The 22,334-nt window shown below is 43.9% G+C and overlaps 1 protein-coding gene across 2 annotated transcripts in view; it reads right to left on the reverse strand.

The window, feature by feature from the left end:
• The window catches only part of PLA2G4F (phospholipase A2 group IVF), a 145,367-nt gene that overhangs the window by 116,532 nt on the left and 6,501 nt on the right, over window positions 1-22,334 (reverse strand). The window contains exon 2 of one of the 2 annotated variants that reach the window (XM_073609670.1): window positions 11,661-11,730. In XM_073609670.1, coding sequence (XP_073465771.1) covers window positions 11,661-11,730 — 70 coding nt within the window. Of the gene's footprint in view, window positions 1-11,660; window positions 11,734-22,334 lie in introns of both variants that reach the window. The other variant, XM_073609669.1, reaches the window with a different exon arrangement.

Genomic DNA, 22,334 nt, shown 5'->3' on the forward strand with positions numbered 1-22,334 from the left:
ATACCAAAGACCTAAAAAACGTAACTGGCTGACTGACAAATGCCACATTTGCAAATATGTAGACAAAACTGACACTTATGCTGATTCAGAAGGTAAAAAATGTTATAAAATAAACAACTTTATCAACTGCTCTACGGAGCGTGTTATCTATATGCTCACCTGCCCTTGTGGCTCAAATTATGTGGGAAAAACAAAGAGTCAGCTTAAAATAAGAATAGGTGAGCATATACAGAGTATAATTAAAAAGGAGGACGATAGTCCATTATCTTTACATTTTCTTAAACTTCATGGCGGTAAACCATCAGGCATTAATTGTAAAGGGATTTATAAATGTAATTTGCCCCCAAGAAGAGGCGACTTCGATAAAATACTGTACCAGAAGGAAAAGATGTGGATATTTAACCTGAGAAGCATGCAGCCTTCAGGGTTAAATAATGAGCTTAACCTGTCTGTTTTCTTGGAGCAGTAACAACTGACCTTCTCAAAATCAAAATTATCTGAGTGGCTATCTCGCTTCATAAACATCTTTTCCCTCTGTAGGGGTGTGTGGAACTTGTATTTACCAACAGTACAATCTATTGGAACCTATAACTGTACTTATAAGGCATGACCAAAATAACTACTATATGGGGGGATTTTCTGTACCTAATCTCTTGGCAATAGGTGAATGCACGGGGTGAAAGTCTATTGTATGTATGTGGTGAGACTAGATATTCACTTACCGCAGTCTAAATAAGGTGTTAACTTTGACATCCACTTAATCAATTAAGTCTCTTTGACATTTAAGGATACACCCTTACTGACTGCGCATGCTCTGAAGAAGCTTGGGTTACAAGCGAAACATGTAAGCAAGTAAGACATACTCACATGTCTCCAGTGATGTGAACACCGACCTGTCCATCCACCTGGCGAACTCAGATCACCCATCCGAATCTCGGCTCAGCACTAACCATCCAGCACTCAGCAACCTTTTCTTAAGCCACTTGTTGGTGTGATTAGGACAACTTGGCAAGCATCTGCATTACTAATAGGATTCTTTGAAAGATGAACCGGGACTACTCAACAGGGAGCAACTTTAAGGAAGGTCTGTGAAGGACTATTACCCATTTTGTCTTTTCAAATGGAAGGAAGATCCACCTAATATCTCCAATGACTGAGTATATCCGGTGACTTATGAGTCTTTATCGCTGAGTGGCTGGTCCATTTGAATGAATATAGGGGATACAGACATACGGATCAAGACGTCAGAACGGTGAGCTGTACTGGGTTAACCCCCTGCCTTAATACCGTTACTGTTTCCTTTGACCGATGTTATCCCTCATTAACCAATTGTGATCCATACCTACATAGCAACCAATGACCTGCGTTTTTCAACTGTGTGATTTTGAAATCCATATGCATTGCTGCTCTACAAGTTTGAGTGGAAGTTACTTGCTGAACATCCGTTGACAGATGTTATCCCTGATTAATCAATTGTGATCCATACCTACATAGCAACCAATGACCTGCGCTTTTCAATCCGTGCGATTTTGAAATCCACATGCATTGCTGCTTACAAGTTTGAGTGGAAGTTACTTGCTGAGCGGAACACACAAACTCTCTATACAAAATCACCGCTGGCTAATCTCATCTATATCACAGTGACTTTTGTCTCTATTGAGTTACCAGGCCAATCTGCGGTGAATATACAACAATCAGATTGAACCGTGTGTGTGAGATGGGTGACTGATGTGTATAGCTGGATTTGTTATGGACACCGGTGTTCCATTAAGACCTTCTTGTCTTAATTTTAATTAAATGTGTTTGGAGGAGGGATTTGGGAACTTTTCCACTATTTTAGAACAAGTATTTTTGCAAGTATTTATTTGTTTTTGTACAATTAAATAAAGTTAAATTAGTCCTTTACACTGTCTGTATCCTCTCTGAAGAATACCTTTTGGGACCTTTGTCCCTATCTTTTTTGAATATATGTGCTTTTGTATTCAGAGGATTGCCACCCGGTGGCCTTTGGCCCACACACAGGGAATGGTTCTTTTCTAAGTTTATAATAACAGGTTTAGTGTTCGATGACGTGGGTCACCACCCACCTCATCGAGACCTGCCCTATAGGACTTTTTTCTAGATGAGCTTGGTCTCCAGTTTTTGTTGTTTTTCATGTAGGTATGCAGTTGTGCCATACTCTTTCTATTTCTGAATGATGGATTGAACAGTGCTCCTTGAGATGTTCAAAGGATATTTTTTTATAACCTAACCTTGCTTTAAACATCTCGACAACTTTATCCCTGACCTCTCTGGTGTGTGTTCCTTGGTCTTCATGATGCTGTTTGTTTACAAAGGTTCTCTAACAAACCTCTGAGGGCTTCACAGAACAGCTGTATTTATACTGAGATTAAATTAAACACAGGGGACTCAATTGGTAAAAACAGAGAGGAGAAGGAAGCGTAAAATACACAGGTGTAGGAACCCACTTTCTTAAGAACCTCCTGTCTGGTTCAGCTGCAATAAGTGGTGCCCACTTTACCTATGTAAATGCATGTATTAATTTTGGGTATAGATTAGAATAAACAGTGGGGCAAATACCTTTTCTGTATTATACTTAATGTAATATGACATACTTGGATTGTTGTACCTATTGTATAATTGTGCTTACATGTTGAATATAAATTTATTGCAAAAGCATTCTGGGGCGGGGATGCGGCTTTGGTGGGGGAGTTAAGAAGAGGAAGCTTCTTTTAAGTGTGAAGGTCCTCTTTAAATTATTGGTGGTGTATTTCTGACCACCAGCAAGTGGGTTGTATTTTAAAGTGGTATTAAATGGAAAACCAAAAATGTATTATATTGCAGCTTTCCAATCATTAAATGTAGTGGCTGCATTTATTGTCTTAGCCTTTTTTCTCTGTTTTCACCTGGAGATCTGGTCAGTAACATACCTCCTGTATTAGTAATATACAACTCTGGATGAATGAGAACAGGAAGCACAGTAGACAGCAGCATTGTCAGTCTGCAGGTAGGAGAGTGTTAGAGTTATTGGCAATTTAAAAAAACAAACAAACTGAAGCCAAACTCCAACTCACTAGAAGATCTTGCCTCTCTTTTCATAAGATCGGTACATATCACTCTTAATTTCCATAAAAGAAAAGTATGGGTTTACAAAAAAAACCTTATACTCACCTAGGTGGATACAGCATTGATCTGCTGCTGCATCTGTCCCCCGCCACCTCTGCACTGAGAACTAAGGGATCAATCACCACTGATCGCTCAGTTCCCCCCTTCGCTCTGAGCACAGACCAGTGACTGTGAGTCACCGGCTCTCTGATATGCTCCTCCAGTGTTCACAGGAGTACTGGGTTGGGAAGGGGAGGGAGCGGCTGGTTTAATCACCTAGCGGCACAGCTGAGGGGCTGAGCCAGCTGCTGATCTAGGCATCTGGGTGTATCCCAACTCTAAAGAGTGACGTCAGCTGACAGTGGGCTTTAGCACGTTATCGGCTGAAAACAGGTCACAGAACGAACTGCACTCCTGTGATCCATAGGAAAAGCATAGCCAAAAATGCTTCCACCTTACTTCTCCTTTAACCACATCCAGCCCGGTCTGTAGCAAAATGCCTGATGGGCGATGGTTTAATTGTTGTGACTGGACATCATATGACATCCTTCACAACATGCCGCTCGAGGAAGCATGCAGCGCGGCAATCTGTGGTGCGGTTTGTTGCTAGGACACATTGCGTCTCTGATCACAGTACAGAGCCTATGACGTAGGCTCTTTGCCATGTGTTCAGCTGTGTCCAATCACAGCTGATCGCAGTGTAAATAGGAAGTGCCAGTTATTGGCATTCCTCTACTCGCACTGACAAACAAGGAGTCTGTGCTTATAATCAGTGCAATGTATATCAGTGCAGCCCCATCAGCGATGACCACCAATGCCCACCAGTGATGCCTATCAGTGCTGCCCAGCAGTGAACATCAGTGCCACCTATCAGTGGCTATCAGTGCTGCATATCAGTACTGCCTATCAGTGCCCATCATTGCTGCATATTAGTGCCTCCTCATCAGTGGCCATCAGTGCCCGTCAGTGCAGCCTCATCAGAGCACATCAGCGAAGGATAAAAATTGCTTATTTACAAAATTTTATAACAGAAACAAAGAAAACTTTTTTTTTTCCATTTTTTTTTTTTTTTTTATTTGTTTAGCAAAAAAATTAAAACTTAGTAGTGATTTAAATACCACCAAACTAAAGCTCTATCTGGGCTGGTGGGAGACCCCAGAAAAAAAGATAAGAGGCTGCTCTGTGCAATACTATGCTGCACAGAGCAGGTAAGAATAACATATTCCTAATTTTAGGGAAAAAATTATCCCTTAGAACGACTTTAATACAAACAGAGTGGGAAAAGGCTGTAGGAATAGTGAGCAGTGGTTAGGAAAAAACTTATAGACACAATGCAAATTTGGAATGAATATCCTGCCAAGGGAGAGGCTTGTCATGCCTTCAAAAAGGCTTGCAGCTAAATCTAATTTTTAGTAGAGGTCTTTGTAGTCTGGGTCTACCACTGTGCATAATAAAGCTGCCCATAGAACTGTGAAACAAATTTGGGCAATTATATTTGCCAAAATCAGACAGATAAGGATAAGTTCCCCTGGTGGGTAAGGGTCACCTATATTGCTAAAACAGCAGTATACATAAATGTCTGAGAGCTGCAAAAAATTACCAGTGCAATTGTGAAGGATCACATCCTTCATCTCACCCAATGTCCCAACAGATAACTAGATGTAAAAGTTGGCTCTGGCCAATATACTTGATGATTATTGGCAAAAACATCTAATGCCCTGTACACACGGTCGGATTTTCCGACGGAAAATGTGTGATAGGACCTTGTTGTCGGAAATTCCAACCGTGTGTAGGCTCCATCACACATTTTCCATCGGATTTTCCGACACACAAAGTTTGAGAGCAGGATATAAAATTTTCCGACAACAAAATCCGTTGTCGGAAATTCCGATAGTGTGTACACAAATCCGACGGACAAAGTGCCACGCATGCTCAGAATAAATAAAGAGATGAAAGCTATTGGCCACTGCCCCGTTTATAGTCCCGACGTACGTGTTTTACATCACCGCGTTTAGAACGATCGGATTTTCCGACAACTTTGTGTGACTGTGTGTATGCAAGACAAGTTTGAGCCAACATCCGTCGGAAAAAATCCTAGGATTTTGTTGTCGGAATGTCCGAACAAAGTCCGACCGTGTGTACGGGGCATAAGTATTCTCTGCAGATAATCGTTTTGTGTGGGTACATTAAACTGATTACTACACAATCTTACTTTGCAAACATGAGTTAAAGGGGTTGTAAACACTTGTGGTTTTTCACCTCAATACATTTTGTGCATTGAGGTGAAAAACCTCTTGCAGTGCAGCAGCCCCCTAGTTCCTCGTTTTACTTACCTGAACCCTCTCTTTCTCGCGCCGGGGACGAGCACACCAGCTCTAGCCGGCGTCTCATGTCCTGATTGGATGGATTGATAACAGCGCAGCCATTGGCTCCCGCTGCTGTCAATCAAATCCAATGACGCGGGCGCCAGGGGGGTGGGGCCGAGTCTGGCATTCGTGTCTATGGACGTAACTGCTGGAATCGGGAGCACCTCCGCAAGGTAACCCCCTCGGGAGATCGCTCCTCCTAGGGGGTTATCTGATGCGGGGAGGAGCCGCGAGAGCCGCCGGGGGACCCCAGAAGAGCATGTTCAGGGTCACTCTGTGCAAAACGAGCTGCACAGTGGAGGTAAGTATGACATGTTTGTTATTTAAAAAAAAAAAACGATCCTTTACAATCACTTTAAAGTTACAAAGCGAAGCAACTAATTGAACATTGCATCAGAGCAAGAAAACAAATAAATAACCATCTCTGTATAGAGAATAATTACACTGTATATGTTCTAGGAGCAGGCCCGCGTACCTGGCCCGCCACCACTGAATGTCCGGCCCATCAGTGCCCGTGATTAATTCACAGGCACCCGGCCCACAGAGTGGCCGGTATCACAGGGCTGGATGGGGCGGGAACTCCTGGAGTTTACTTTTTCATTAAACAGCAGGTCATTGGTTGCTGGCCAATCCTAACAACCAATCACCAGCCTGTTAATGCGAAAGGTTAACTGAGCAGTTCCCATCCCCTTCCAGCCCTGTAATATCGATATCTGCTGCTCTGCTTGCTGTACACCTGTGTAAGGTAGGAGAGTTCTACCTACACAGTGTGTGTTTGTGGGGTGGGGGAAGGAGGATACTACAGTGGGGATTGCAGGGGAAAGAGAACACCACAGTGGGGGGTATAGGGGACAGAGGACACTACAGTGGGGGGGGGGGTGTAGGGGACACTGCTATAGGGGTACAGAAGACACAGCAATAGGGGGACCCTATTAGGCACCCCATCATCCCTGGGGACAGGGACCCTTTCTCACCTGGGGACAGGGACCACATTACCCCTGGGGACAGGGACCCCTTCTCACTTGGGGACAGGGACCCCATCACCCCTAAGGGCAGGAACCCCCTTTCCAGACCATGCCGGCTAGCAGAGCTGGTGTCAGCCACCCTTGGGTGCCAGGATGGGGGAGGAAGGGCAGTAAAATCCGAATCCCCAGCTACAAACTCCCTCAGGGTGAACTGGCTTTGTATTAGTGAAGCACATTAAAGTGAGGTAAACCTGTACTGTTATTATTACTGTGTTAGGATTGTTATCATCATCATTTATTAGCAGGTGAATGCGGCCCTCCATGCATTTACATACTATGAATCCGGCCCTTAAGTGGAAAAAGGTTGCTGACCCCTGTTCTGGAGGGTTGCATGGCTTCACAGTACACCTCCACCCATGAGCAGTAAAATAGGGCATTCTTTCCTATAAATGGAATCCTGTAATCAGCTAAGTTCCAGAAGTTGGAATGTCACTTCAAGTATCCTGAGGGAGTAAAGATAATGTACTCCAGGTTCCTTCTAAAATACTAATAAATGGTATCCTGTGTTTATACTGGGTGCTAGCTGCTTTAATGGTGGAGTATTTAACAGAGTATGGTTAAAAGTCAATTCAATAAAAGCCAGTACAATTATATGGCTAGCCTTTGAGAATGTATTGCATGTATTACTCTTCTGTAAATATGTTCAATTTCACTAAGTAAAGATATTTTAAAAAACCTTTGCCCTGTGTCATTGCTGGTTTCCTTGGCAATTACTGTAGTAAACTAATTTATATTACCCAAGCATGACAATGTCTTTACAGTATGATTTTTGATTTGATTGTAGCCGTATTAGTGCAATTGTGACAGAGAAAATTGAGTACTGTCCGTGATACTTTTTTTATTTGCACTAACATACAATTTTTCAGGACAAGCTTTCGGGGTATGTCCCCTTCTTCAAGGTCCAAGCAGTATGATTTTAAAGCTGAATTCCACGGATGATATATTTTGCATCAGGGCTGCTGTTAGAAATCATGGGGTCCTTTAGAACCTACCCGACAGGGTCAACCCCTCTGAAAATATCAAATTATATATTTGCTAAAATGCTACGGACGCAATGCTATGCTTTGCAGGCATGGCGGAAATTATACCCCCATCGAACAAGACCCATTCAGATGAATAGCACTGCTCTGCAGGTGCCCCTCAACCACGTTTAAAGCACACGGGTGTGGTGAGCCAGTGCGGGGTTAAAGCAGGAGGTGACTGCTGACTGCTCTTCAGGCTCGATTCACACCTATGCATGTTGCTTTTGGGCGTTTTTGGAGGTTTTTTTTTCATGCTTGCCACGTTTTTGAGCAGCGTTTTTGCGGCGTTTTTGCCGCGATTTTGCCGCGATTTGCGTTTTGCGTTTTTTTTTTTTTTTTTTTTTACAGTTTTTTTTTACAGTCTAAAAAAATAAATAAAAAGAAATTAAAAAAAAAAAAAAAAAAAAAAAAACGGCAAAAACGCATCAAAAACGCTGCAAAAACGCTGCAAAAACGGTGCACTTGCGTTTTTGATGCTTGTCCATTGAATTCTATTACATGCAAAACGCTGCATTTTGCATGAAAAAAGTCCCTGACCCTTTCCAAAAATGCAGAGAAACAAAAAAGCATTGATGTGAACATGTTCCATAGGAACCCATGTTAAAAAATTCCCGTGCATTTCTGCAAAATGAAAAATGCATCAAAAAACGCGCTAGTGTGAATGGAGCCTCAGAGAGCAAAGCACATTTGAACAAGTCTTGATTTTTAGAATTCAAATTCTTTTTTTTTTTTTTAGAATAAATGTTTTATGTTGTACATTTTTTTAACTACCTTGTTTTGGTAAAAAAACAGTAGTCTAAACTAACTCCGGATGTCCCACATTTGAGACAGAAAGGGACTGGAGGACAGAGATTCCCAAGTCCCTTTCTCTGCAGCCTCACATTCACTGGACAGTGAATGAATGGAAAGCGCTCTGTGCTAAGCGGCTTCCTGTTTATTCACAAACGGAAGCATAGTAAACACAGTTTACTATGCTTTAGTGATGACTGGACACAGAAGCAATTGGTATCAATTGGTTCCTTCATAAAAGGAAGTGGCCGGAAAATAGGACATATTTACCGCCCCCATTCTAAAACAATCTCCTATGTGTCCGCAGCGGCTGTAGGCAGGAGAGGAAGGAAGCTGGCAGCACACAGTGGGCCTAGGCAGCAGGGGGGTGGGAGCACAGATACTGATCCCCCTGCAGTGCAGCTGGAAGGATAAATAGGAGAAGAAGCTGGCAGAGCTGCAGGGGGAGCCACAAGAGTCAGTACAGCCAGCCCTCCTGCTCAGCAGGTGCCCAGGCCCCCCTTTTAAACTGATGGGGCCCAGGCCCAGTACAGGAGGGCGAGCGGTACTGCCTTATCAGCGGGATCTAGGGGGTGCTGGGGTGGGCTTTGCCCCCCTAGATTTTGGTTTTGCCCCCCAGGCAGGCTAACTAAAGTAAAAACGTCCACTGAGAAGTGACAGTGGCAGACAGGAGAGAGCCAGGAGGAGGTGCGGGTTGTGCTGCGCTCTCCTCCAAGCAGCAGGTGACACACGATCACTAGAACAGACTGTACAGGGTTTGATTACCCACCCCCTACCCACATTTGCTGCTGCTGGGAGATAAGAAGCCCTTGGAGGAGACTCCTGTACACTGCCCTACTGACCCCATGTCCTCCACCCTGCTGACCCCTGTCCAACATCCTGCTGACCCCTGTTATTCGCCCTGTTAACCTCTGTGCTCTGCCCTGCCGACCATGTCCTGCTCACTCCTATCGATCGTCCTGCTGAACTCTGTACACTGCCCTTTTGAACTCTGTCCTCTTTCTTGATTACCCCTGTCCTCTGTCCTGTTGACTCCTGTTCTCTGTCCTACTGATCCCTGTACACTGCCCTTCAGACTCTTCTCTGCCATACTGACCCTTGTCCTCTGCCCTGCTAACCCCTGTCCTCCATCCTGCTGACCCCTGTACACTGCCCTTTCAGGCCATTCATCTCTGCCCTGCTGATCCCTGTCCTCTGCCTTTGTGACCCCTGTCTTGTGCCCTGCTGACCCCTGTAGACTGCCCTGCTGACCCCCTGTCCTACTGACCCCTGTCTTCTGCCCTGATAACCTTTGCTCTCCACCCAGCTGACCCATGTTCTCTGCCCTGCTGATGCCCTGTACACCACCCCGCTGACTCCCTGTCCTCTGCCCTGCTGAACCTCTGTACACTGCCCTACTGATCTTGTACGCTCCCCTGTTAACTTCTCATCCTCTGCCCTGCTGATCCCTAGCACACTTCCCTGCTGACTCCCTGTCCCCTACTCCTGTATACTTCCCTGCTAACCCCTGTACAACACTGCTTTATAAACTGCTGACCAGAGACAGTCCGTCCATTAAGGGCGCGCGAGCGCTGCCCCCCCCCCCCCCCCCCGTCCATCACTGTCTCCACCACATGCATCCAGCCCCTTTCAGGACAATAGATTCCAATGCGAAGGGGCTGTTTTTTTTGAAGCACCAATTAGAGCCAGAGGCTCTAATAGGCTTCAATATAGGATGGGCCTGGGTCGCAGAGAGTGCGCTCCGAGCCCACCCAGGTGTGTTACAACAGCGAATCATTATTTCGCTGTTGTAACACTGAGCCAATCAGGAAACGGGTTTTGACACTGGTCACCGGATTGGCTGAAAGGACAGGCGATCCTATTGGATGCCTAGGAGGAGGAGGGGAGGAGCTGGAAGCCGCCATGGTGGAGCGGGCTCGGAGCCGAGCCGCTGCACCACGCTGCCTGCCACCAGCCACAATGGGGTAAGTGCTAGACCGACCGGCAAACAGCAGGGGGGGTGTGCCGCTCGGGGGGGGGTTGTCTGGTTGCCCCCCCCAAAAAAAAAAAAATACCAGCTGCCACTGCTGCTGACCATATCCTCTGACCTGTGCCTACTTCTGTACACTGCCCTGCTGACCTCACATCCTCTGCACCCCCATATCAGAAAGGCTAGATCCAGCCCAGATCAGTGGCCCTGGTTCATTAAGCCTAATGAGTCACATGACACCGGGGAGGGAAAATGGCTAATTGGGCCCAATTTGGACATTTTCACTTAGGGGTGTACTCACTTTTGTTGCCAGCGTTTTAGACATTAATGGCTGTGTGTTGAGTTATTTTGAGGAGACAGCAAATTTACACTGTTATACAAACTGTACACTCACTTTACATGCGTTGCGAAGTGTGGTGTTTATGCACATTTACACGCATTTAGGTGCATTCCTGTGTGATAAAATGCACATCTCTTGAATGCATATAAACTCAGCGTTCTAGTGTAAACATGACACATATAAAGCTATTGTTTTCTGTGTCATTGCATTCACCAAGTGAGGAAACACAGGTTACTGCATGTAGTGTGAACGTGCCCTTTCAGGTTGCAGTAGTTATGTGGAGGCCAGAAGGAGGAACCAGTGAGAGCTGCAGGGGACCCAGGAGACTGACAATCTGGGAAGTGTCACTTTCTGTGTAGACAGCGATAGATAATTTCTGATGACTGCAGCAGCGTTCCGTGGTGTGGCCAGCAGGAAACTTAAAGAGTTTGTTACCCCAACACTTCATATTCCTAATATGTGTCTGTTGCACAATGTATGAGAAAGTATCCTGTTCTCTTTGTGTTGCTTCCTTTATCTGAAATCCTAGTTCCTTTGCTTTCCTCTTAAAAACTGGCCACACTAAGCAGGAGAGCACATTGTGGTCCGTTCTCTAGCTATACTGGGAACTCACTATGCTCACCTTCAATGATAAGACTTGTCCTGCCACCCCCCCCTGCACAGCCATTCACTGGGAAGCTCAGTGTGCTATGCTTCTCACCCCCCCAAACTCTTATGCAGCTAAGAACAGAGGCAATGTGATCACTTACAAAAAAGGGGGCGGGGGGAAGGTATTTATAATGTTTTTTTTAGATCTATACAAAAATGTTTTGCATTTCATTGCTATTTTAAACTGAATCGGTTGTTTTTCAAGATGATAGTTTACAATCAATTTAAATATATACTGAATTTTTATACAAATATGCTTTTGTCTACATTCTATAGTGACAAGGTTGCTTCAAAGTACAAACTTACATAGAAATTAAAGAAAAGAGAAAGTGTTTGTTCAGTGTTATCATTCTAGGTAGTGTTAGTGAACATATAAAGAAAAGAAACATTACTTACACATGTCTGCGCCATGTATATTTTGGGCTCTTAGCACTCTTACAGTCAAATTGTAATATGGATGAATTTCCTTCTGAAAAGAAAATATAATTTTCTTTTATAATTAGAATGTACTTTGCAGCATCACACATTTGTTCAAGAGGTTTTCAAAGAATTGGTTGTGGCAATGCAGGCATTCTTATTCAAGACATCTTAATAAATGAATCACAAAGCAAGCTAGTCAGTAGAAGTATTCTTTTATTGGCAGTTATAATCTTAGAAAAGGCTATGTATACGAACAACGCTACTATTTTTAAAGCTGAATTTGTGATAGATATAAAAGTAACAAGTGAATGCACGTTTGTAATAATTTACCCATCCTTAAATGCAGGGGCGGCCCGTCTATTTCAAGATGCCGGGCGCTTGAATAATTTTTTTTTAAGCACCTGATTAGACCCAGAGGCACTAATAGGCTTCAAAATAGGATGGGCTCCGGACGCAGAGCATTGAGCTCGGAGCACACCCAGGTGTGTTAGAATAGTGAATGAATATTAATGGCATACTGCTTGCCCCCCCCCCAAAAAAAAATTACCACCAGCTGCCATTGCTTAACCACTTCAGCCCCGCACCATTTGGCTGCCTAAAGACCAGAGGACTTTTTACAATTTGGCACTGCGTCGCTTTAACTGGTAATTGCGCGATCAAATCAAAATTTGCGTCTTTTTCTTTCCACAAATATAGCTTTCTTTTTATGGTATTTGATTGCCTCTGCGATTTTTATTTTTTGCGATATAAACGGGAAAGTTAAAAAAAAAAACTTGTCAATAAGCATATATTTATTGGTTTGCGCAAAAGTTATAGCGTCTACAAACTAGGGTACATTTTCTGGAATTTACGCAGCTTTTAGTTTATGACTGCCTATCTCATTTCTTGAGGTGCTAAAATGACAGGGCAGTACAAACCGCCCCAAATGACCCCATTTTGGAAAGTAGACACCCCAAGGAGATTGCTGAGAGGCATGTTGAGCCCATTGAATATTTTTGTTTTGTCCCATGTGATTGAAAAATGACAAAAAAAAAAAAGTTGTCACTAAATGATATATTGCTAACACATGCCATGGTTATATGTGGAATTGCACCCCAAAATACATTCTGCTGCTTCTCCCGAGTACGGGGATATCACATATGTGGAACTTTTTGGGAGCCTAGCCGCATACGGGGCCCGAAAACCAAGCACCACCTTCAGGATTTCTAAGGGCGTAAAATTTTGATTTCACTCCTCACTACCTATCACAGTTTTGAAGGCCATAAAATGCCCGGATAGCACAAACCCCCCCAAATGACCCCATTTTGGAAAGTAGACACCCCAAGCTATTTGCTGAGAGGCATGGTGAGTATTTTGCAGCTCTCATTTGCTTTTGAAAATGAAGAAAGAAAAGAAAAAAACATTTTTTTTCTTTTTTCAATTTTCAAAACTTTGTGACAAAAAGCGAGATCTGCAAAATACTTACCATACATCTCAGCAAATAGCTGGGGGTGTCTACTTTCCAAAATGGGGTCATTTGAGGGGGGTTTGTGCTATCTGGGCATTCCATGGCCTCCGAAACTGTGATAGGCAGTGAGGAGTGAAATCAAAAATTTACACCCTTAGAAAGCCTGAAGGCGGTGATTGTTTTTCGGGGTCCCTTACGTGGCTAGGCTCCCAAAAAGTCTCACACATGTGGTATCCCCATACTCAGGAGAAGCAACAGAATGTATTTTGGGGTGTAATTTCACATATGCCCATGGCATGTTTGAGCAATATATCATTTAGTGACAACTTTGTGCAAAAAAAAAAAAAAAATGTCTTTTCCCGCAACTTGTGTCAAAATATAAAATATTCCATGGGCTCGACATGCCTCTCAGCAAATAGCTTGGGGTGTCTACTTTCCAAAATGGGGTAATTTGGGGGGCTTTTGAACTGTCCTGGCATTTTATGCACAACATTTAGAAGCTTATGTCGCACATCACCCACTCTTTCTGACCTTTCTGACAATTTTTGTTTTCATGAAAAAATTTTTTTTTTTTTGCAAGAAAATTACTTTGAACCCCCAAACATTATATATTTTTTTTAAAGCAAAGGCCCTTCAGATTAAAATTGTGGGTGTTGCATTTTTTTTTTCACACAGTATTTTCGCAGCGATTTTTCAAACGCATTTTTTTTTTAATTTTAATGCACTAAAACACACTATATTGGCCAAATGTTTGATGAAATAATAAAAGATGATCTTAGGCCGAGTACATGGATACCAAACACGACATGCTTTAAAATTGCGCACAAACGTGCAGCAGCGACAAACTATATACATTTTTAAAGGCCTTTAAAAGCCTTTACAGGTTATCACTTTAAATATACAGAGGACATCTACTGCTAAAATGACTGTCCTCGATCTGACCTTTGTAGTGCCACCTCACATGCATGGTGCAATTGCTGTTTACATATGACGGACACTTGCATTCGCCTTTGCGCGAGAGCAGGGGGGGACAGGGGTGCTTTTTTTTTTTTTTTTTTTTATTATTATTTATTTTGCTTTTTTTATTTTATTTTTAAACTGTTCCTTTGATTTTTTTTAATCATTTTTATTGTTATCCCCTATGATAACAATAGGTAGTGACAGGTACTCTTTTTTGAAAAAATTGGGGTCTATTAGACCCTAGATCTCTCCTCTGCCCTCAAAGCATCTCACCACACCAAAATCGGTGTGATAAAATGCTTTCCCAATTTCCCAATGGCACTGTTTATATCCGGCGAAATCTCCAGCGAAAAGTCATGAAATGCTCGTAGCTTCCATTTTCTTAGTCCATAGAGATGATTGGAGCCATTCTGGTCCCTAATCAGCTCTATGGTTAGCTAGCGGAACCACCGGCTGCATTCTCGGGTTCCCTGTTGGGACAGGAGAGCCAGTGAAAACCATGGAAGATGGTGGGAGGGAGGGGGGACGTCCCCTCCCATTGCTTGTAAAAGCAGTCTAGAGGCTAATTAGCCACTAGGATTGCTTTTACATGAAAGCTGACCGCTGTTTGAAAAGAATGATACCAAGATGATACCTAAACCAGCAGGCATCATTCTGGTATAAACAATCAAAGTCCAGTACGTTGCTGGTCCTTGTTGGGCATATATTGTAATTTTTTTTTTTCATGCAGCCTGTGGGCTGAACGAAAAAAAGAAATTGATCGGTGGGTATGCCCACCATTAGAATACCTCCCTTCATCCACCCACTTCTAATGATGGGCATACATGCACCATTTTGTTTTTAACTGTGGTGGTGAAATCACCTCCTACAGCGCTGAAGTCACGGCTTTATGTATAGTGGGAGCAAATGCTGTTGCTGTCAAGATAAATAAACCCGCTTTGCAACTGAATGGCGTACCTGCTAAGCAAATGATGGTTAGCAATAAAACAAAGTAACATTACAGTATAAGACATACCATATCTGCAAAGCAAATACAAAAAAAAATAGTAAAAAATAAAACATTTTTTAACACAATCTGTGCCTAAAATATATATATGCCGAAGTATGGGGGCATCCGCCCCAAAAGTTGGGAGCAAATCGCTCCTCCACCCCTGCTGCCCCCATGCCTCGGCATATATGCTCTTTTTTTTAACTGTGGTGGTGAAATCACCTCCTACAGCACTGGAGTCATGGCTTTAAGTATCGTGGGAGCAAACGCTGTTGTTGCCAAGATAAATAAATCCGCACGGGAGCTGAATGGCGTACCTGAAAACAAAAAAATGGTTAACAATAAAACACAGTAAACAGTAAAGTATAAAAAAAATGACATACCTGAAAAGCAAACATGATAAAACATAATAACAATAAAACAATGCAGACTAGAATACAGTAAAAAAGAGCAGTACAATAGAGAATAGTGAGAGAGAGAGAGAACAATAAAACGACAACTATTTTTTTTTTTTTATTATTTTTTGTGTTTTTTTTTTTTAGTAATTTTGTAACTGTAACGGTTCGGTTTCAGGTTCGGGTCTCTGAAAATGCGATGGCATCTTGGGAGACCCTGTGAAAGTGTGTCATATTCTGTGCAGTGCTGTACCCTACGCTAAAACTCCACTAGTGAATGGTAGCGTTCAAAACATTCACCAATGCAAAGACCAGGATTGTCAGGACAGGAAGGACAATAATAGCGGGTGTCACACCTATATCCACGCTTGCTACAGACACGACATCTTCTTTGGGGGGCTCGTTGGGGGAGGACATATGAAAAATGCCTCTCATGCAGCTGGCTTACTGCATTTGGATTGGGAAGGTGAGGTGAAGCACCGCCTGGAAACAGAAGGGTTCTGACGATCTCTTCCTTGAATTTAAGAAAGGATCCAGTCCGTCCTGAAGCTCTGTATAGCACATGAGCGTTCAGCAAAGCCAATTGAAATAAACAGACACTTTTTTGTACCAACGTCTGGCCTTACGGGCAACTAGGTACGATGCCAACAACTGGTCGACACCTCCCATATTTTTGTTATATTCGTGGACACAGAGGGGTTTCTCCACAACACCAGTCACCGTAGGAATTTGGACCGTCGTGTATGCGTGAAGGGAGGACAGAAGAAAAACATTCTTATTATCCCTCCACTTCACAGCGAGCAAATTATTACACTTCAAGCAGGTTCTCTCCCCCCAGCTTAATACCGGAATCTACAAGCCTCTGGGGTAAGCCCCGGCGATTAGATCGCACGGTGCCATAAGCGCCAATCTGATGATCAAACAAGTGACTAAAAAGTGGCACGCTCGTGTAATAATTGTCCACATACAAATGGTACCCCTTTCCGAATAAATGTGACACCAAGTCCCACACAATCTTGTCAGAGCTCCCTATGTAATCTGGGCAGTTCGGCGGCTCTACGTGACTATCTCTTCCCTCGTAAACCTTAAAACTATATGTATAGCCTGTGGTCCTGTCACAGAGCTTATACATCTTGACCCCATATCTGGCATGCTTGCTGGCAAGATACTGTTTGAAAGACAAGCGGACAGAAAATTTAATCAGGGATTTATTAACGCAGACAACTTGATTGGGAGTAAACAAGTCTGCAAAACGTTGGTTGAAGTGGTTTACGAGGGGCCGAATTTTGTAGAGCCAATCGTATCCAGGGTCTCCACGAGGACGACAGAGTTCATTGTCATTGAAGTGCATGAACAGCAAGATCTGCTCATATCGTGCCCTGGCCATGGAAGCAGAGAACACGGGCATATAGTGAATCCATCATCAGAGCTATCTGTCATGGAGCCGCTATCGTCTACAGGATCGTATTCTGAGCCTGAATCTGACGATGAGTGACTTCCTCTTCACTATCTGTCATGCTCAGAAACGTGGCCTCTTCACTACTGTACCTTCGATTGGGTCAGTGGACCAATATGACCTCAACTCACTCATTTTAGTTACATCCATCAGGAGGGATAGGCCCAGAAAGGTCTTAAATTCGGAAACCGTAATTGATTTCTAATCTCTGGTAAGGGAGGACAACTGGGGATTAACTGCGTTGAATTGACCAGCATACACATTACTTTGGTCCACAATAGATCTATAGAGATCTTCCATGAAAAACAGCGAATAAAAATCAAGTGACGTAAAATCAACTGTTTCCACATGAATTCCGGGTTGGCCAGTGAATGGGGGAAATACGGCTGCTGCAGAAGTGGTGGGCTCCCAATTAGGATTGGCAAATTCTGCAGGAAGGACACTATGGGCACGACGGGCCTGTCTTTGTCTTCTTGCTGGCAGCGGGACACTACTTGTGCTTGCCACCTCGCCAGCTTAAACTGCACTTATGGGACTCGCCACGTCACCACGTGATACTGCAGTGCTGGATGTACGACCAGGGTGTACTAGGCCGCTGGTGCTTGCCAGTTCACTAGAAGGATGAGCGGCACTAGTACTTCTCTACTCCATACGAGAGCCCTGCGGTTCTTGCACATCAACAACAGCAGGAGAAGATTGGGGTCTGGTACGCCTGACTTTGCCAGGGACCACAACTCCATCATCAGAGCTATCTGTCATGGAGCCGATGTCATCTACAGGATCGTATTCTGAGCCTGAATCTGACGATGAGTGACTTCCTCTTCACTATCTGTCATGCTCAGAAACGTGGCCTCTTCACTACTGTACCTTCGATTTGCCATTTTGGGCTCTAAATTTACTGGTACACTAGTGAGACTCACAGGAAAAAAAGCTCCTAGGCTGTCAGCAACTGTATCAAAGCTACCAAAAAAACTGTTAGCGATCACAGGTATCAGGCCTGACTCTGCAAACGCTTCAGTTATGTGTTTAGTGTTTTGTAAGTCACAGTGATCGATCGATACTGCACTTGGGTGGGCTGGGCGGAGGGGCAAAACACAGGAGATAGCAGGTATCTAGGCTGATCTCGCTAACACTGCGTTTTTGGGAACCCTAAACTGCTGGGGACGCTAGTATAGATCTGATCAGATCAGATATTGATCCGTTCAGACACTATACCACTAAGGGAGGTGTATGCTGCGTGCGAGGGTGTTAGCGCTACTGGCACTAATCTGATGCTGCCTGGGGCGACGCAGACCCTAAAACCTAACTGATATCACCCGCCGGGCGATCAGGGGGTTAAACCTTTATTGGGTAGTAAACGGCGGGTGCCCTGACGCTATAAAAAACAAACTAACCAGCGTCACCCGTAACACTTATACGGTGATCACTGGTGACAGGAGGTTGAAAGGGTTAACTAGGGGGCAATCAGGGGGTTAAAACCTTTATTAGGTAATATATGGGGGTACCTGGCGCTATAAAAACCTGACGGTGAACCTAAATAGCTAACTGGCTAAATAGCGTCACCTGTGACACTAATACGGCGATCAGAAAAAAGATTGCTTAGTGACACTGGCGACAAGGGGTGAAAGGGTTAACTGGGGGGCGATCAAGGGGTTAAATCTTTATTGGGGGGGTTAGGGGGGTACCCTAAAGGGGCCTACTACTAACAGCCCTAACACTTATAACAGTCACAAAATGACACCAATGCAGTGATCAGTAAAAAAATGAAAACTGCTATTGGTGTCACTGTGACAGGGGGTGCAGGGGGGGGGTGATTTGTTTGCCTATTTGTACTGTTGTTGTAATTCACTCTGATGTCTTCTCTCCTCGGGCGCCGGAACAAAAAGGCTTCACAAGGAGAGATGACATCACTTCATCTGCTTCTGTTTACAGTTGCAGAAGCAGAGGAAGCTTCTCATTCGTCAGGAGCGATCGTGAGGGAGAGGCCATGAATCAGTGGCCTCCCCCTCAGGACGGATCGCTCCTGGAATGATGCCGACCGCCTCGTACGTATGGGTACGTTACTTTGCCTGCCTGTGCCATTCTGCCGACGTATATCGTTGTGAGGCGGTCGGCAAGTGGTTAAATGTGTTTTTAAATGCAAGCAGTGTAAGTACCACAAACTTCGTTTTAGATTCTTGCAGTCTACTGTACAGTAGAGCTTAGATTGAGGAGAAAGAAGCAGCACAAGGAGCCAATCAGTTGTGCTACAGTGCTCATGTGCTAACAAGGAACGTGCGATAGGAGGAGAGAGGCTATCATCAGTCTGCTGCTTCTCCATTTAATATCCACTTGCAGACTGGGAGGTATACAAGGCCTTTAGGTGTTACATAACTACAAAAGACTAAATGCAGATCATGTGGTGCTCACATAATGCTTGCACCAATCTTCTAAATATTATAACTACTAAATATTAAAAATGGAGCAGAGAGTGCAAGTCCCTTTGTTAGTTAGGAGTGATCAATTCTCTGTTCTGCCATGTTTATGAGAGATACAGCAAACAGAAAAGAAGTGCTGAAGCTGAATGTTCAGATCTCTCTTCCTGTCCCCACCCCTACTCAGCTCAGACCCTGCAGGCTCTGCTCATGTAGTGTAATGATAATCCATGCATAGGCAGAGAGAGGGGTGAGAGCTGTCTGCCAGCAGCTCACATCCCATACGTCAGGTAACACCTGGTAGGGATCTGTGGCAGTTTTCTATACTGAAAATTGTCTCATTCCCTCTGTTAATTGGATGCAGGCCCTGCGATAGTTTTTATTTCACTCTGGCAGAAATTGGTGTGAAATAGGTATATCCACTTATATGTGGCACACACCACTCCTGACAGTTTTCACCATTATAATGGCACGAAAAGTTTAGTTAATTCCCTAGAATGTGTGTTAAAATGAAGCCATCAGAAACCTGTGTAACAGGGGAACAATATCGTAGCACAAATGGTAGTTAGAGACAGCACTGTCACCTCATAACAGAAAGTGCCTTAACAAGGACCTTTATTTCAGAATCACTGTTACCTGCAGGCAGTTGCTTCCTGAGCAGCTATCTTCGGCGCTGTGAGTAGGACCACTGATAAGACAGCACAACCGACCCTCCTGCACCGGGCCTGGGTCCCATTGCATTAAATAGGGGACTCAGGCACCTGCCCAGCAGGAAGTCCGGCTGTAGTGCACTATTTCCGACTCTTGTGCTCCCCCTGCAGTGCTGCCAGCTTCTCCTCCTTTTTCTCCCTCCAGGCCCTATTGGAGGTGGGATTAATAGCTGTGCCCTCTTTTGTCCAGGCTTCCCTGTGTGCCCCCCCTCCCAGCGCTACCAGCTTAATTCCTCTTCTCCCCTGCCTAAAGCTCCCGCAGGCACACAGGGGTATTGTCCCTCTTTTTGTTAATGAACATAGTGAGCAATAAGTACTAATCGCTCCTGTGTCTATTCATAACTGAAGCGTAGTAAACTGTGTTTACTATGCTTCAGTTTGCGAATGAACAGGAAGCCGCTCAGCACAGAGCACTTTCCATTCATTCACTGCCCAGTACAGCTAAGGCTGCAGAGAAAGAGACAGGAATCTTTGTTCTCAGTCCCTTTTCTATCCCAAATGTGGAACATCAGGTGTCTGTTTACACCCCTGATATTTCACCAAAGGCCCAAAACAGGGCAGTTAAAAATGTACAAAAAATAAAAAATAAAAGAAACATTCTAAAAAAAATTTTTTTAAATTATAAAAAATAATTTAAAAAAATGAAAGACTCATTCAAATGTGCTTTGCTATCTGAAGAGCAGTCGGCATTTGGATCAATTTTCAGAAAGCATTAGACAGACAGTGAGGAGGCATTTTACCTCCTCGCAGCCTGCTTTACCCTGCACCACAACTGCGTGTTTTAGCTATTTCCCACCCCGATGTGCTTGTGTCCCCAGAGACAGGGCAACGTCACTTGACAGGAGGGCTCTTTGATTGATCCTCCTGATCACATGACGGCTGTGTCCAGCCACAGCCATCATGTAATATAAGCAGAGAGCCGTTGCCAGGCAATTGTCTCTGCTTCTCCTCACACAGTCAGTTAGGAGAAGGAGAGCAGATCTGCGAGCTGGGGATCAATGTGTATGTGCTGTTTTTTTACACACTGATCACCCAGCTAGTTCCCAAACAGTGAAAACACTAAAACCTGTCCCACATCTGTCCTAGTAAACACCTGTCCCATATCTGTCCCAGTAAACACCTGTCCCACATATGTCCCAGTAAACACCTGTCCCACTGAACATCTGTGCACATCTGTCTGATCATCTGCGCACATCCGTCTGATCATCTGCGCAATCTGGCGCACATCTGTCTAATCATCTGCGCAGATCTGGTGCAAATCTGTCAGTGATCATCTGCGCACATCTTATCTGCCACATCTGTCCATGAGCACCTGCCACATCTGTCCATGAGCACCTGCCACATCTGTCCATGAACATCTGCAACATCTAATTCCACTGTCCTGGTGCTCCAGAGCCTTCAAAAATGTGATAGGTACTCAGGAAATGAAATTAGTAATTTATGCCTTTAGAACGCCTGATGGTGCTCCCTGCACGTTGGGCCTCTGTATGTGGCCAGGCTGTGTAAAAGTCTGACACGCGTGGTATCGCCATATCACCAGGCCATATACTGATTGTTTTTTTGTTGGGGGGGGGTGTAATTTTTGCTATGTACATGCTATGTGTTAGAAAAATCTTATAAAATCGACAACTTTGTGTAAAAAAAAAAAAGAACACACGTTTTCACTTTCTTTCCACATTTTCCAAAAACTTGTGGAAAAAAAATAACATATTTAAAAGACTCATTATGCCTCCTAGAATATACATTGGGGTGTTTTCTTTCCAAAATGTGGTCATTTTGTGGGTAATTCCATTGTTTTGGTGCTCCAGGGCCTTCAAAAATGTAATAGGTAATCAGGAAACTAAATGTGTAATTTATGCTCCTAGAACACCCGATGGTGCCCCCTGCATGTTGGGCCTCTGTATGTGGCCAGGCTGTGGAAAAGTCTCACACATATGGTATTGCCATACTCAGGAGGAGTAGCAGAATATATTTTGGGTTGTAATTGCAAGTTTAATCTATGCCATGTGTGAGAAATAACTTAATATGACAATTTAGTGGAAATAAAACAAAAAAATAAAGATTCTTCATTTTCCAAACTATTGTGGGCAAAAAATTGTAATTTCAAAAAACTCACTATGCCTTTTACTAAATACCTTGGACTGTCATCTCTACAAAAAGGGGTCATTTGGGGGGTATCTGTACTGTCGTGACATTTTAGGGCCTCATAAAATGAGATAGGCCCTCAGTACATCAGGATTGAGCTTGTAGACTCTAATGCCCCGTACACACGGTCGGAAT

Source organism: Aquarana catesbeiana, linkage group LG13, assembly GCF_042186555.1.
Source record: "Aquarana catesbeiana isolate 2022-GZ linkage group LG13, ASM4218655v1, whole genome shotgun sequence".
Taxonomy (NCBI): Eukaryota; Metazoa; Chordata; class Amphibia; order Anura; family Ranidae; genus Aquarana; species Aquarana catesbeiana.